The sequence below is a fragment of the Hippoglossus stenolepis genome, chromosome 8 (genome assembly GCF_022539355.2).
Source record: "Hippoglossus stenolepis isolate QCI-W04-F060 chromosome 8, HSTE1.2, whole genome shotgun sequence".
Taxonomy (NCBI): domain Eukaryota; kingdom Metazoa; phylum Chordata; class Actinopteri; order Pleuronectiformes; family Pleuronectidae; genus Hippoglossus; species Hippoglossus stenolepis.
Genome location: NC_061490.1, coordinates 22,930,780 through 22,946,890, shown reverse-complemented (window position 1 = coordinate 22,946,890; position 16,111 = coordinate 22,930,780). Strand labels below are relative to the sequence as shown.

The window sequence follows — 16,111 nt, the reverse complement described above, 5'->3', positions numbered from 1 at the left end:
ATGCATTTTCAATATTCTCACATTCACAGCTCTGTCTGTGTTTGGATTAAACCGACATGATAGCAGATATAAATCAGTTAATCTCGGTGGTGCATGTTTTTTTTTACTTTGAACAGAGCTATAAGTTAACTCCTGTGTCCGGAGAGAGGTATTAATATTCTTATTTAACTCTGAGCGAGAGACGGAGTGAACGTATTCCACAAAATATAAATTTAATACCTTTCAAACTAGGCTGAGTCATCCTGTGCACTGGGAATGTAACTGTCCACCAATCGACCCCAATGTCCACAGATGGGTTTCATAATCAATGGAGGCTTTTATCTATAATATTCAAAGGTTACATAAAATGTTTTATGTTCCTGCAGCGAAAGTATAAACTACCAGACTCTGTTTATGTGACATGCGTCTCTGTGGATGTTTGTGGGACGTGTTTGTGCTTTCTTGTCTGTCTCTGTTTGTTGATTCTACGTCTGGAAAGGGATTCTGGGACATGGTGTTTATTCTTTTGCAGCAGATAAAGTGATGTTTGTTTCCAGAGACATGTGCTGTATGTTTGCTTATATATATTTTTCTTTTCTCTTTTCTCTGTGTCTGTGTTGTCGTTCCAGGTGTGGAGTAACTTCCTGACTATTTTCTCCCCGGAGTACCGCCGCACCACCTTCATGATGATGGCCGTGTGGTTCTCCATGTCCTTCAGGTAGGATCCGGTTGAATAATCATGCACCACTGCAGGTTTTTCTGGGTCATTTTGTGACTCACACATCACCAGCAGCCAGTGCGTGTTACTGTGCTGCATCTGAAAAGAGCTGGTGTGAGAGGATGTCTGCAGCTCGGTGTTGTTGTGTGTTGGTTTGACATGTAGCACCGAACTCAGGAAAACAAAACCAGGCAGCACATGTCAGGTTCATGTTTCTAGATGGGGACACTTACTGCAAACAGCTTTTATCCGATTCTTTAATACAAACTAAAACTAATGAAAAGCTTTATGTATTGTTTTTACAGACGCTGCAGTTGAAGCACAAGTGTCATTTTTTGTAGGACAGAATAAAATATAAGATTTAAGCTTTAAAAAACTTCCAGTAGTGGAAGGAGTATTTAGATACTTTACTGAGTCATATAGATAATAAGAGATACTCTATTACTTTGTTAATATATTATTATAATACATGAACACTTGAACAAACATCAGTGTGATAAGAACGACCTAAAATGAGAGAAACCATCTTTGAGAAAAATGTATTTGACATGTCCCATCTACTAACATGGAGGAGGTTTATGGCCTATACTGCAGCAGACCACCAGGGGGTGATCACACTTTAGCTTGACTTTTGGGAGCTGTCATGTCATCTATGCTTATAAACAGTCTATGGATTAAACCCTCAGGGCAGAGACATAGTGTAAATATTTCAGTGATTCTGGAATATTCATGTCCACAGTAACACTTCTCCTGTGCCTCTACAACGGAGACGTCAACTGTTCTCGACAGGACATTTACTCCGAGGTTTTTCTTTTCGTGACAGGAGTAATAACTCTCTCTCCTCCTCCTCCTCCTCCTCCTCCTCCTCCTCCTCCTCCTCCAGCTACTATGGTCTGACAGTGTGGTTCCCCGACATGATCAAGTACCTGCAGAAGCAGGACTACGCGTCCCGCACCAAGGTTTTCGCCAAGGAGAAAGTGGAACATGTGACCTTTAACTTCACCCTGGAAAACCAGATCCACCGCCAGGGAGAGTACTTCAATGACAAGTGAGCTGAACCCCCTCGTTCACGTGAAGCCAAACTCATTATTTCAAGGATATGTTGACGATTTTCATATTTTCTACCTTTCCAGTACTTAATGCATGAATTTATTCCCAATATGCAAATACTTTGTGGTAAATGACAACAAATCAGATGAAAATATGAATAAGGCTTCAAAAACATTTCATCCTGCACGTTGCTCTGATTGAATGAAAGCTCTGCAGAGTTGTTCATGTTCAACAAGCCCGTCTTCGATGCTTCCTCTGACCTTCAGCCCCAACGCTGCCTGTTTGTGTTGTTAAAATTCAAACATTATGGTAATAGAATATCTGACAGTCTAATGGTTTAATACCCCTGCAACGCAAAAACGTTTATTTCTATCTCTCTGCAAAATCCCTTCTTTTTCTCCGTCTATTCGTTGCCTTCGTGTCTTCATTCCTCCGTCTCTGTCTTTAATGGTGTGCAGGTTCATGAACCTGAGAATGAGGTCCATGGTGTTTGAGGACTCGCATTTTGAGGAGTGTTACTTTGAGGACATCACCTCCAGCAACACCTTCTTCAAGAACTGCACCTTCATTGCCACGCTCTTCTACAACACAGGTAGGACACACACACACACACACACACACACACACACACACACACACACACACACACACACACACACACACACACACACACACACACACACACACACACACACACACTGTTACTGTTTAAAGGTTAATTAAATAGGTGGGAAATAAAGGGATCACATCAGTTAACACCTTTAAGTAACCAACATATTCTAATCAACATTATCACAATCTGACTCCAGCCCACCTGCAACCCTCACAGATATAATATATAACAATTCTTAAAATGTCTAAAACTTATCAGGATTAGTCATGAGTCATGTCAGGTAGGTTTTCTTTGGCAAAGGGGGTGAAGACAAAAACTCCCATGATTGATTGATTGATTGATGATTGATTGATTGATTGATTGGTTGATTGATTGATTGATTGATTGATTACAATCTGTTCCAGACAGGATGAAAACTCTCATGAATAACAACTAGAGAAGTTTTATTTGTCTCTAACAAAGAAGACACAAATAAAGTAAAACCACGAAGGAGGAGATGTGAAATCAGTGACGTCTCTGTTGTGTGAGTGAGTGGAGGTTGTGCTGTGGGGGTGTTGTACGGTGCAAACAGCTGGAGCCGAACAAACAGTGGAAGTCAGGGAAGAGAAACATCTGGCTGAAGGACTGAAGCTGACACATGAAGTTTTTAATGTACTTTTTTCAGTTAAACTTGTTTCATATCAGTAAAAAGTATTTGAAAGCTGTTTTGAAGTGCGATTTGATCTCATTCCTCCTCTCTGCCCTTCTTCTCTCTCTGCTATTTATAGATCTTTTGAATATCTCTGTATGAATAAGTGGACCGATTGGCACAGTTTCACTCTTTGTGTTGTGAGTTCAGTGTCGTGTCGTCATCTCTGTACAAATGATCCTCGTCCATTAAAACCACCTCCACCCTCCTCCTCCTCCTCCTCCACTGCTGGATGGCTCTACACCCGATGCAGCATTGCAGAGCTTCAACGTCTCCTAGCAACCCAGAATGAATTTATCAATTGATTATTATTTTTTTTAGCTTTGTGTGTGTTACCAGCAGAAAGCCTGATGAGGACTGTACATTTTAAGAAATAGGACACTGGCCTCTATAGATTCTGCAGCTGCACACACACAAACACAAGACGCATGTTCCTCTTTGCTTTGTTAGTTGTGTCTTTACACACGTCAAGCAATCACTCGGCGCTGCTATCAGGGCCGAGCAGGAGGTTCCTCATTACACTGTTGGCTTATTCTGTGGGCTCCCTGTTCAGAATTAAAGGCTGAGTGATGGTTGCCATGGTGAACCTTATTATCCCAGTGTGGCACGATGGGAATTAACCACATGTTAGTTCATATATTCTGATCCAGAGGCTGAAGGAACTATTATTTACATATCCTCAACTAATGTTACTACAAGATGCAAGAATTCATATTGACCTTGGCGGCTGAGGCTCTGTAAAGAGGGTCGTCCGCTAATCAGAAGGTCGGCGGTTCCATCCCAGTCTCCCCCAGTGCCGAAGTGTCCTTGGGCAAGATACTGTACCAGAAGCTGACCCTGACGGATGTGTGATAGAGAAAGTGCGGCACGTAAATGCACAGTATGAATGTGTGTGAATGGGTAAATTGCAAAACTGTACTGTAAAGAGCTTTGAATGGTGATCAAGACTAGAAAACCACTACTTAAATACAGACCATTTACAAAATTACCTTTCCTGGAATGAGTGAGGTAGCAGATTTGGTTTTTAACAACAGGATTTTATATATTAAAACAGCCGTTTCATGTACAGAGAGTCGGAGCTGATTGGCGTTGTTTCAATAATGAGACTGAGCGAAGGGGACCAGAGCAGGAGAACACCTCTCTGCAGCCCTGCTGTGATTCTCAGGAATGATCCTGGCACAGAGAGGATTAAACCTCCTCCTCCTCTGCTCCACCCGCCTCCTCCTCTCTGCTGTTCTTACCCTGTGAAGGAGAGTTCATGACACAGAGAAACGCAGACATGGCCGATCGTAAGGCAGAATATTAACAGTTTAATCCTCAAAAGAAGCTTATTTAAAGTTGATGAGTCCATGTTTCAAGCATCAACTGTAAAGTTTTTAACCTCGAACAAGACGTGAACTTCTTCATCCTGGCAACATATTTACGGATCAACCCCTTTAACCCTGCTCCCTGTCTGTCTCCTCTCTCCTCTCCTCTGCACCTCCTCCCCTCTCCTCGTCTCTCACCAGATCTCTTCAAGTACCGGTTGGTCAACTGCAAACTCCTCAACAGCACGTTCCTGCACAACAAAGAGGGCTGCCTGCTCAGCGACGTCAGTGACGACAACAATGCCTACATGGTCTACTTCGTCAGCTTCCTGGGCACCTTGGCAGTGTTGCCAGGCAACATTGTCTCCGCGCTGCTCATGGACAAGATTGGACGACTGAGGATGTTAGGTAATGTGGGCGCAGGGGGCCACGTCACTCAGAACGGGAAGAGGGAGGTTCAGTCTGTTAATCAGCGACCTTTGTGTACAGCATGTGGCATTCGACTATTTCAAATAACAGCAGGTAGGAAAAACGCTAACGTACGACCCACTCACCATTTAGCTACTAGATATTATATCGAAATCCCGGGTGAGATATAATAAATAACCTAAAGCCAGTAATGCTCTCTTCTTACATATGCAGACACACATGCACAGTTGTAAATGACAGAGGATTCAGAAAGGAGTCTGCTACCCTCTGTTTGCAGGATCTATCAAATCAAACCTAATTTCTGTTTAACAGCTTCATCCTCAGTTTATCATTATACACTTTAATATCTGCCCTAAGGATTTGTCCTCAATCCAAATGCCCAATTTTTATAAATATTAATTTTGCAGTTGAGAGGATTGTTAATTCTTGCTCTAGGAAACAAAGATATTTAGTTTTTCTGCATAATGTCCACATGTTTTAGACAAAGCACCTAATTCACCCTTTTTATTGCACCGTCTTGAATGCTCCATCTGTAGAAATGTAAAAAACACAGGCTGATACCAAGTGATTGTCAATTGTGCATAATCTCCTCCTCGTCTTCATCCATCACCCTCTTTCAACACCTCTTATCCCCCCCCCCCTTCTATCCACAGCGGGCTCCAGCGTGATATCTTGCATCAGCTGTTTCTTCCTGTCCTTTGGCAACAGCGAGTCAGCCATGATTGCTCTGCTCTGCCTGTTCGGAGGAATCAGCATCGCCTCCTGGAACGCCCTGGATGTGCTGACGGTCGAGCTCTACCCCTCTGACAAGAGGTAGGCAGTTGAGGCATGCCCCCGAAATCTCCTTGACACGGTGAAGACACGGCAGCTGGTGCCGAATGACGTGTTAAATGATATCACCAGAGTTACCCCGCTGTCATTGGCCGGCTTGTGGGGATGGATGAATATTTGTGGGGCGATTGTGGTGTAAAACCTGGAGCGGGCTTGTTGCCACCTAATGGCTGTACCAGGATGTGCTCTTCCCACCATAAATAGAGTTTGTAAATCCCATTTATTAAAACGTATCCTTATATGACTTAATAAATGGCTATGTATGTGGAGCATAAAGAAATCCAACCAAAGCAGGATCTTTAGTGATGCACCTCTGTTTTCACTAGGAGATGTAGCTCCATCTAGTGGTTACATATAGTTGCCACAGCCTGTACACTGACTATATTAGGATGAATGACATGACATTTCTCCCCAAAAGTGAAGCCAAATCAGCCAAATCAGCAAACTGGCTTCATATCTTCAAAATGGCAGCTTTCATATCTGGAATATTTCAGCTTTGTGTTGGGACAGTGGGAGGAAGAAGAGACATGTGGTTCATCTTTATATACAGTCTGTGGTAAACACCGATAGATCTGTGTCTCACCTCATGAGTTCATATCAACAAAATGCCCATATACATGGGGTCCAAAGCAAAAGATGGATCTGTTGTTGCTGTACGACTGCAGCTTATTTTTGTTCCTTGTTTAATTGTGAATGATCTGACTCTGTCCTCCTTTCTTCTTCCAGAACCACAGCTTTCGGCTTCCTCAACGCCCTCTGCAAATTAGCAGCCGTGCTGGGCATAAGCATCTTCACGTCGTTCGTGGGTATAACCAAGGCGGTGCCCATCCTCTTTGCCTCGGGGGCGCTGGCGGCGGGCAGCTTCCTGGCCCTCAAACTACCGGAGACGCGGGGCCGGGTGCTGCAATAGTGAGTGTGGCTCCGACAACTTTTCCAGGGGGGCAGAAGAGTTTTTCGCCACACTGTGAACGAACCGCTCAAGAGCCCCCTCCCAGATCCTACCTTCTAACCCCTCCCCCCATAATTATAACGTTTGTGCACAAGCAGAGGAGTGCGACATACAGTAGATCTGCTGAGCTGTAAATACTTAGGATTGGTGATTATTTGGTTTGTGCCCCCCCTACATGTTATAAAGATAAGTGCAGCTGTGACAAACCATTACAATGCCTGAATAAGCCTCGAGACAAATAGGTTATTATCCCTGCAGATGAAAACATGAGGCAAACATGGTGTTGGGTTAGAGTGTATTAATTTATATCAGTGGAAAACAACAGTACTTTAAGATTGAACCCCCCCCCCGATATAAGTACACACAGCTGGGGTTGGAGGTGAGGTCATGGGGGCTCTTGATAATGAGCCATGCAAATAGACTTATAAAAATGACCACTAGCCATTGTTGCAGAGTTCTCTCTCACCTCCATTCATCAAATTACCTTTCACATCTTCAGTACTTTGACATTGGTGGACGTAGAATCAAAAGTTTTGACATTTATGCCTTTATTTGAAGCATTTTTGACTTCACGAGGCAAAACCAAGACGCCACCTCACTTGGTTTCCTCTTTAACAAAGACCCGTCCTCATCCTCTGTCGCCCGAGGGTCTTGTGTCGGTGAACAGACTGCCATTTTATAGATTTTAGAACATTCCAGGGTTGTTTGGGTGCGATATGGAGATAAATCGAGCCCCTTTTTCCCTTTACAACATTGTTTTTGATCACGTCTCTGTCACGGGGTCATTGAGATCAAACACATTTCCCACGCTGAGTCAAATCTGTGTTCTGCCATTTCATTACAAAGGTGAAGCTTTCTGTTGACATTCACACTTAAAGCACAACCATCAGCCTGACAAGTGACTGTCCTGAACATTTTTCCTGATGTGATGAAAATGTTCAGACTCTCTCATTTTTCCAGTCATATTGTGTTTCCCCTTTGTGAGAAATGACTTTTTTTTAGTACCTCTCCTCCCAGAGGGTGTTTGTCTCTTGGAGGTTGTTCTGCATGGAAGGATGTTTGTAACTTTAACTGAGAGTACAACATGTTAACAGCATCTCGGAACATGTTGCGTGTGGCTCACATCTCCATACGACTTCTGATCCACAAGAGACTGCACAGTGCTTTTATTCTAACAGCGACACCATAATGAATCTTACCCCTCTGTCCTCAGAGCACACTGCACAAGATAGGTTCATATCAGAGTAAAAATATATTAAAGCAATCAAAAAGCGTAAAAACAAGTTCCACAGAAAAGCTACACCTTTAGTTTGAGTGGTTCTGGTGCAGGCCCAACGTGTGGTGAGTGTGTAAGATCTAAATCTAATTCTTTGTGTGAACTGAATGTTTATATTAATGTGAGTGTGCTTCTTAGTGCAATATTGAACCTCTCTGCAATATTGAGATTTTATTCTATTTATTAGTTAATTTATTTTTTTGTGTCTTTTTAGAATTTCACATCTGGCAAACTCTTTTTTTACTGGTTAACGGAATGCCGGGTAGAGCTGTCTCATATTGACAACCGAACATGGTGCGACGACATACTGGACATGCAAGTGTTAAAGATTAGAGGCTGCTCAGTGTCAGCGGGGGAGAAAATATGGAAATTGTTGGAAAATACTGCATCCAAACTAAAAAACCTAATTATTAACACATTAAATCGTGTTTAATCGCAGTTGAAAACGATGATTCCGATGATGAGGGTAGGAATTTGGACCTTGTGTTTTCTTGTGCTGTTTTCTTTTTTTATACAAATGTAGCTACAACATGAGATTCACCTTCGAGAACTCACTGCCAAGGGCTGATTGTCATATATCCCCCACACACACACACACACACACAGGTAACAGCACAGAGGGGCTGCGGAAAAAATAACGCCACATAACCCCCCCCCGATCTAGACAAGTAAGCGTGATATGTTCACAATTGCAAGGGATGAGACAAGAAAAAACAATCATTGAAATGTCTGATTAATTAAACTGTTTTTGTCCAAACTGCCATTTTGTAGGATAGCAGCCATACATAGACTCGAGACAGTTGAAACAAATAGACAACCCATTGCACTAAGAGTACACTGTCGTACATGCACAATTGTGAATGCCTTGCTCAAGGCCCAGTTGTCACGCCTTGTTCTTCTTCTAGACACATCCTGACGCAGCCTTGCTAGAGGTTTAAAGACGAACCGCGTCGAGGGTTCAGCAAGAGCACAAAGACCAAAATCTACCAAATGACGATCTTTAGTGAACGTGAGTGCAGTTGTGAACATAGGTGCTTCGAGCTTTGATGACCTGCCCCTTACATCTCACCGTCTAATTTCAAATTTGACATCTGAGCCATTAATCTATGAGTGTGCCATGAGTTCCACCTCTCATGAATTATTGCCAAATATTTTATATGGCCTGAGTTTACACATTACACCATCAGTTCTCTGTAATAGCTATGAATATATGTAAATAAAAAGGAATACAAAAAAAATAACTATAACTAATAAGATAGCTCTTCAAACCTTCCGACCCCTGGGAATATACTATATAACAGTCAGTCTTTGTAGGTTTTCAACTATCGTTTGTGTGAGACAAGAGCAGCTGGACTTGTTATTGTTATTTTTCACAACTCCTCTGAAAACTTTTCTTTAAGAGTCCAGATGCTCTTGTTTTTAAAACTTCAAGAAATAACGGCTTCAGGAGCCAAAGTGGCCAGAAAGTCAGAAAGCAGAATTCGCCCCAGATCCCCTCTTCAAAGCACATCGATCGTATATTTAACGCTCATTAACTGTACAAATAGAAAAGCAATGAGCTAGCACGGGCAGTCCTACTCTCTGTGTGTTGTCCTGTATCACCCACGGAGTTAAGAACAACGATGTCAAGGTAACTGTTGTGTTCGTTCAATAAACAACGCTAATCCTGTCTCAGTGACTCAGTTCAGGCTCCGTCCAAGTCAAGATTGTCTCTCGTAGGTACATATCTTAGCTTATGTTACAGGGTCTTTTTTGTATAATTAACTTGTTGCCTGGGCAACAGCCAATGGTGAGTGCAAGAAGTTAACAAAGCAATAAGTGTTTGGATATTTGTCTCTTATTCTCTCCTCCGAAGCTATTTGGGAATTGGAGCACGTCACTATATGCCGGCCTTGTCCACTTAAAATTCAATAATCACACAGGACTAAACAGCTGACATTCAATGTGTGTACTCTGGAAAACAACTCAAGGGTCCTGAGGCTTTTTGTCAATAAGATTGCATTGCCATTAATTAAATGTAACAAAACAATTTATCACCTTTGTCATTGTATCGTGCTGTAGAAACCGTAGTTGACTGTTTGTGAGTATAGAAACCGTTTGTGGAACCACGAATACAAAAGAAAATGCTATAAAAAAGGAAGTGTAAATGAACAATGCTGTATGTTGTCTTTGATTTTGTGCATTTTGTAAATGAGAATGAAATATAAGTAAATACATCAATGTGACATACCAGTTATGGACCATAGTTAGCCTAAATGTGACGACACCAGTTCTGTTTAAAAAGGTGTGTGAGACTTTTTTCTTATATTTTCTTCATTGTTGATTTTGGATCGGGTTTGCACTTTGTTGTGCAACTGAGCCCTTGGAATCACAATGATTAACAAAGAACCATGAAGAATAAACAAATGGGAAAAAAATCAATAAAGCAAATCCTGGTCATTTCTTGTCTGTGTGTAAATATTGTTTTTAAAAGAGCAACTCCTTTTGACCTTTTCATAAACACCAAGTATAATATACTTATTTTTATTATAGAAAACATTGGAACTTTATTTTTTCTTTCTACTTGGCTTGATATCACATATGCCTTTTCAATACAAATAGTATTATTACAATACTACAAAATTATTTTTATATTTATTATAGAAAACAGTTTCTTTCTCCTGCAGTAAATAGCGGAGCAACATAACAAGCTTCAGAGTTTTGAATTTTGTAAATGTCATCCTGAATTTTATTTTAAAATCTTGAACCATTTTTATTTGAAAATAACAGATTAAAAAGTCAATGTCAGAACAAACAAACAAATACATAATTAAGTAAATAATGTTACAGACATTTGACATTTTTCTTGTCTTGTTTGTGATCGATTATGAAATTACAGTGGAAGTTTATATTTTATTAAATGTTTACCTACAGGAAATAGTAAAATATAATATCAATGTGCACATAATTAATTTGAACGGATAAACAACTGAATAAAAATCTTTGTAGCTGAAATCAATCAACAATAAAAACTTTAAGGTTTGTAGTTGCTGCTGAAACCATGAAGTGTTTAAAAACTACAAATCCCAGCCTCTCCACTTCCGGTGAGTGTTCTGCATCCGGTCCACAGACTCGTCTGACTTCCTCGCAGGTAAAAGCAGCTTAAATCACTTCGTACTTTACTAATAACTAGTTTCTCCGGTTATTGTTAAAACTGTAGAATCAAACATGAACTGGTGTTTAATGGTTTGTTGAGCCGCGAGGTGTAAAGACTCCGTTAGCTTTCATATTAGCCATGTTTTTGTCATGGAAGCTAACTGCTAATGCTAGCAAACAACCCTTGGCTGTAGCTTAGCTTGAATGTTTGTGTAACTTTTAGCGAAATGTGGTAAAGCAGAAGTTTTATCGTGACTTGAAGTCGAGTCACCAACTTGTGTGCACGTGTAACAGTGTCTTTAATTCAGTGGTTGTTAGTGTGTGACCTTGTGGGAACAGACTGAGCCTGATGGGTCCACAACACACAGCAACATCAGGTTCACTGGGGAGGATGGACGATGGTGGAAGTCTGACCTTCTCGGGCTGTGCAGTGGAGGGTGAAGGTGATGGAAGACGTGACATTGAGGTTTTATATAGAAAACACACAGATCAATATTTACTGTCTGACCCACACCACCCACTGGAGCACGAGCTGGGAATGATCAGAACCATCAGGCTCAGTCTGTGCCCACAGGGTCAAGATGGAACCTGATATGTTGCTGAAGTATCTGGAAAAACTCAGGAGGATTTCAAGTTTTATTTGTCATATGCAGTAATAAGCAAAGTGTGTGTGTGTGTGTGTGTGAATAGTTATTGCACCGTGTGTGTGTGTATAAGTTCATGTTTCCAAATACAGTGCAAACAGGCAGGAAAAAAAGATGTGCAGAGGAGTTTCAACAAACACCCACATCCCAGTACATTTCACCGAGGCACAAACTGGTCCATCCCCATAGACAGAAACACCCAGACACAAGCAGAGCAATGAATGTATGTGCAGTTGAATGTAGTGAGGGATGCACAGACCTGTACGTGGGGAAACAACCCATTCACAAAGCACAGCACAGGAGAGCCAGCTCCTCGGGTCAGGACTCAGCAGTCCACCTACATCTAAAGGACAAGGGACATTCATTGTTTTATAATACGTATCTGTTGCTATAGAAAATGTTTTACTCCTTAATATCGGTATCAACCCTCATTGGTGGAGCTCTAGTACTTATTCCCATCTCCCTCTCTCAGGTGGTCTCTAGCCACATCCTCTTGATGCTGCCCAGTGTCCTCCGCTGTGCTCGCTCTGCCTCCACCAGTCTCGCCTTACGCCGGCCTCTGGCCCACTTCAGACCACACATGGCCCCGGACCCAAGCCGGCCCGTTGAGAGCTCCATCAGAACCAAACTAACCGACGCACTACAGCCGGACCACTTAGAAGTCCACAATGAGAGCCACATGCACGCCGTGCCCCCCGGCTCTGAATCCCACTTCCGTGTGCTGGTTGTTAGCTCCCAGTTCGAGGGTCTGCCGCTGATAAAGCGCCACCGCCTGGTTAATGAGGCCCTGAAGGAGGAGTTGAGTAGCTGTGTTCATGCACTGGCTATACAGACAAAGACCCCTGAGCAGTGGGGAAGTAACCCCACCCTGGCAAAGAGTCCGCCCTGCATGGGAGGATCGAAGGGAGATCACACGGTGGAGGAGAAGTTGAAGGCTGGACGAGACTGATGTGTTGGACAATGAAGCAGTGCTTTGCTGAAATGTGAAGAATGCAGTAAGAGGGGGACATAGATTAGTATTTACCCCTCTCGTCTTAATGGTAGTCGCATATTTCATTGCAAAATAAATTGTGTGAACACTTATTGTGAACATTTAGTTTGCAATTGTATTTATGATGTAAAGTTTGCAATATCAAAAAGTGCCACATGAACAAGAACAACACTTAAAGTAAATACTATGACTTTATGGCAACTTGCCCTTGCAATGCTTACGCTAAACATTGTTTTGGAGTAAAAGACTATATTACTGACAGGAATGAGTCTATTGCCTAAACAGCCCTGACATTTAGATCTTAGTCTTTGTTCCTTGGTTTGTGTCAGTGAAAAACTCTTCGTCTGTTTAGTGTCACAAACCAAAAGTCAGTGGGCGAAGGTCATATTTCCTCATTCATGCAAGAACAAGAATCCTCGGGAAATTGTTAATACATTTCTTGTGATTAAAGGGTTTAAATAAAATGATTTAACCAGGTAAGATATGTATTGAAACTGAGGTCTTTGCATATGTGTGTATAGCAAATGAAACCGAGTGAGAGGCCGGGGCAACACTTGATAATATAGTTGATTGTTTAAATCATTCTTCATGGACCATGAACTTTCCTGTAACACCTGCCGGATCCAGACATTTTACGGGTATACATTGCATTTTATTATTTAAAAACAAGATGAAGTTGATTTTGTGGTGCATTCCTTTTGTAGTTTCTTCAAATAACTCTTATCCACTCTTATCTTCTGAAAGTCTCCAATAATCATCATTCAAACATCATTGTGCTCGTATAGAAAAGTTAAAATGTTCAGTTAAGTATCTCAGACATCAATCTAATGAAACTAAAATTTTGCTTTTTATTAGTAAGAAAGTTGTGCCAAAGGTTGTGGTAAAATAGATTTTATTGTTATTTATTACACGAGACACCTATGCAAGTGAAAAATGTCAGTACCACCGACTCAACACAGGAGGGCGGTATGTGCACAAATTATACGATGGATTTAACTTGGTGAGTGTGCTGATAAAAACAAGATGTCTTCATTATTACACTTAAAGTTAAACATCAATTACCCAGCTGTCCTTTTCTCCGTAGGGTTGAACATGTAGTGAGACTGAAACACAAATTACTGATTAAATAACATGAGTAAGGACAAACTTTATAGAAATGAAACCACCCAATATGTTTATCAATTTAAAATCCAACTATTAATCCAGTGGTTCACAAAACTCTTTGCATGAATCACAAAAACACAACTATTAGACATTACAAATATTTACGATTCAGTCAATTATGGCTTTATTATATTTTAGCTTCTCAGAAACGAGAACTGCTTCTAATGAGAACTGCTTGTTCTCAGAATGACCGACTCTTAAATGTGTGTGTGGGCGTTTATTTTTGTCAAGGGGGTTGTATATGTCACTGTGAAGGTCTTCTTGTCCTTTCGTCAACCCTGACGACGGCCAAAAATCCTCAAGCTGAAAGGGCGATAAGACAGAAAAATATACGTCAAAAAAAAGAATTAGTGGGAGTCTAAATCAACAATAGTCATTTACCCCGATTATCATCCATCTGCGAGATGAGTTTCCTTCAGATATTTTTAAAGATATTTATTTAGATTTCATTCAATACAAGAAAGAGACGGCACCAGACGCGCTCCGCACAGCCAAAGCCAATTTTTAATGCTTTGCTGCAGAGCTATTCAAAGTTATTGTTGGCTCATAAAGGCCTTCAGAGGAATGTGGTGTCACCTCAAGGTAATGCATGTCGTCTTCTACAATTATCCTCCGCCTGGAATTGACAGGTTGTCAGGTCTCACAAAAGGCTCTGGTGAGGAGGGTGAACAACTGGTGTCACTGGTTTGGAAAAAGGAAAACACTAACGCAACCACTTTATGACCCCACGCTCGCCCATTAGAACCAGGCCTTAGGGGGCTAGAAGCAAGGCCGCGGCTGTGGGAGAAAGCAATAAGCCGCGCTGCACCGCCCGGGGACCCGCAGACTGTCTCTGCCGATAAGATTTACGTGTCACAATTCCAGGTGCCGTTATGATGGAGAGGGAAAAGACCTCAAGTCGTCAAGGGTGATAAGGTGGAGTGCAGCGACTTGTCTTGCACTTAAAAGGTTGGACTGCTTTACATATGTGAGTAGTTCATCATCTATTTGCTCCGTGGCAGTTATACAGCAAAATTACAGAGTCTGTGAAGTCAACGTAATATACGATGATTTATTTTTTTCCCCCAGGTAAAAAACGCAATTGAGTTGCTTTCTTTTCCATTTTCACATTCCCCAAGAAGTCATTTAGCTCTCACTTGAATAGGTGTTGCTGTTGCAAAGTGGATCACTCAACAAGCAGGAGGAGTGGGAATCTGAGAGGAGCCTGCAGCTGTGCAACTCCGGTCTGATCAGAAGATTTCTTTTGACCCTTTAAAGGGAAATCCTGAGAGAACCCAAAACAAAGCATGGTCACTAGTCCGGTGACTTTATGAAGTGATGATAATCTGTATCCCACTCGGGGCCTTAAGCAGTGATCAGCTGTTACTGCCTTTCTACCTCAACTTCAGTTGTCGTGGAAAAGTACTTCTACTTGTGTCCCAAGTAATGTCCTTGGAATACTTGATGTACCTGCTTAGAGTATTCTAGTAGTGATTCACCTGTACCTGATCTTTTTTTTATGCAGACGATATCAAGCTGGAGTCCATGAAGATGCATCTGTGTTTCTGCGTAATGGGAAAGGGATTATTTTAGTAGCAGAGGTCATGACTTGTGTATATGTATTCTAATCAAATCTATCCAGTTAAAAAGCCATATTATATTTTATACATAAAGAGACACTGATACACGTATTCTGAATATTATTAAACAGCAGCTTAGACTTAATACTTGTGAATTTGTCCACAGTGTCCACAACCACACACTCACACACACACACACACACACACAGCTGAACGACTGAATTGTTGATCCACTGGGTCCTTCTATCATGTCCAGACTCCAGTGGTGATGGATCTGTCTCCCAGGTCTGGCCCACATGACCTGCAGGGTACAGGGAGTCAGTGGGAACCCACCTTGGTTGCGTTGCTTCTGCGTCACGGCCCGGGGACAGATGGTGCCAGGCTGGGCTGGGACCCCTGGCAGGGCAGGGTTCCCGCGATGAACAGTCTCTGATTTACGCTATGCGGCTCCGGACCGAGGGCCGGGGTGCAGGAGGCGCCCTTCTGCGCAGCTGACCCCTGCTGGTTGCGGGGGTCATCCACCGGGAGGGAGGGGAGGGGAGGGGGGGGACAAATGGGTGTCTGAGAAAGGGTGGTTGGGTGATCCCAGGGGACCGGCTTCGTCCTCTGGCCCCCTGGTCAGCTGCAAGATCTGTGCAGCATGTGTGTAGGAAGAGTAGCCTGTTAAACACATTGGATTTAAACCCCCAGCAGCAGCAGCAGCAGACTTTACGTTTGTTGTTCTTAATGCTAAACCTGGTGTTCACTCGAAAACATTTGTCAAAGTGGAACGGCTTTG

The 16,111-nt window shown here is 42.1% G+C and overlaps 2 protein-coding genes across 2 annotated transcripts in view; both read left to right on the top strand.

The window, feature by feature from the left end:
• The window catches only part of sv2a (synaptic vesicle glycoprotein 2A), a 38,080-nt gene extending 27,801 nt beyond the window's left edge, over window positions 1–10,279 (top strand). The window contains exons 8-13 of the mRNA XM_035164825.2: window positions 609–697; window positions 1,581–1,745; window positions 2,206–2,339; window positions 4,557–4,763; window positions 5,438–5,597; window positions 6,342–10,279. Of these exons, the coding sequence (XP_035020716.1) occupies window positions 609–697; window positions 1,581–1,745; window positions 2,206–2,339; window positions 4,557–4,763; window positions 5,438–5,597; window positions 6,342–6,525 (939 nt within the window). The 3' untranslated portion in view covers window positions 6,526–10,279. The remainder of the gene's footprint in view (window positions 1–608; window positions 698–1,580; window positions 1,746–2,205; window positions 2,340–4,556; window positions 4,764–5,437; window positions 5,598–6,341) is intronic.
• A 624-nt stretch (window positions 10,280–10,903) lies between these two features.
• On the top strand, window positions 10,904–13,090 carry bola1 (bolA family member 1). The gene is made up of 2 exons (XM_035164641.1): window positions 10,904–10,970; window positions 12,092–13,090. Exon 2 carries the CDS (start codon window positions 12,116–12,118, stop codon window positions 12,566–12,568), a length of 453 nt encoding a protein of 150 aa, XP_035020532.1. The 5' UTR covers window positions 10,904–10,970; window positions 12,092–12,115; the 3' UTR covers window positions 12,569–13,090.
• Window positions 13,091–16,111: the final 3,021 nt, after the last annotated feature.

What these genes read in the sequence shown, in the direction of transcription:
- bola1 (XM_035164641.1), top strand. Translation starts at nt 12,116, where the DNA reads ATGCTGCCCAGTGTCCTCCGCTGTGCTCGCTCTGCCTCCACCAGTCTC.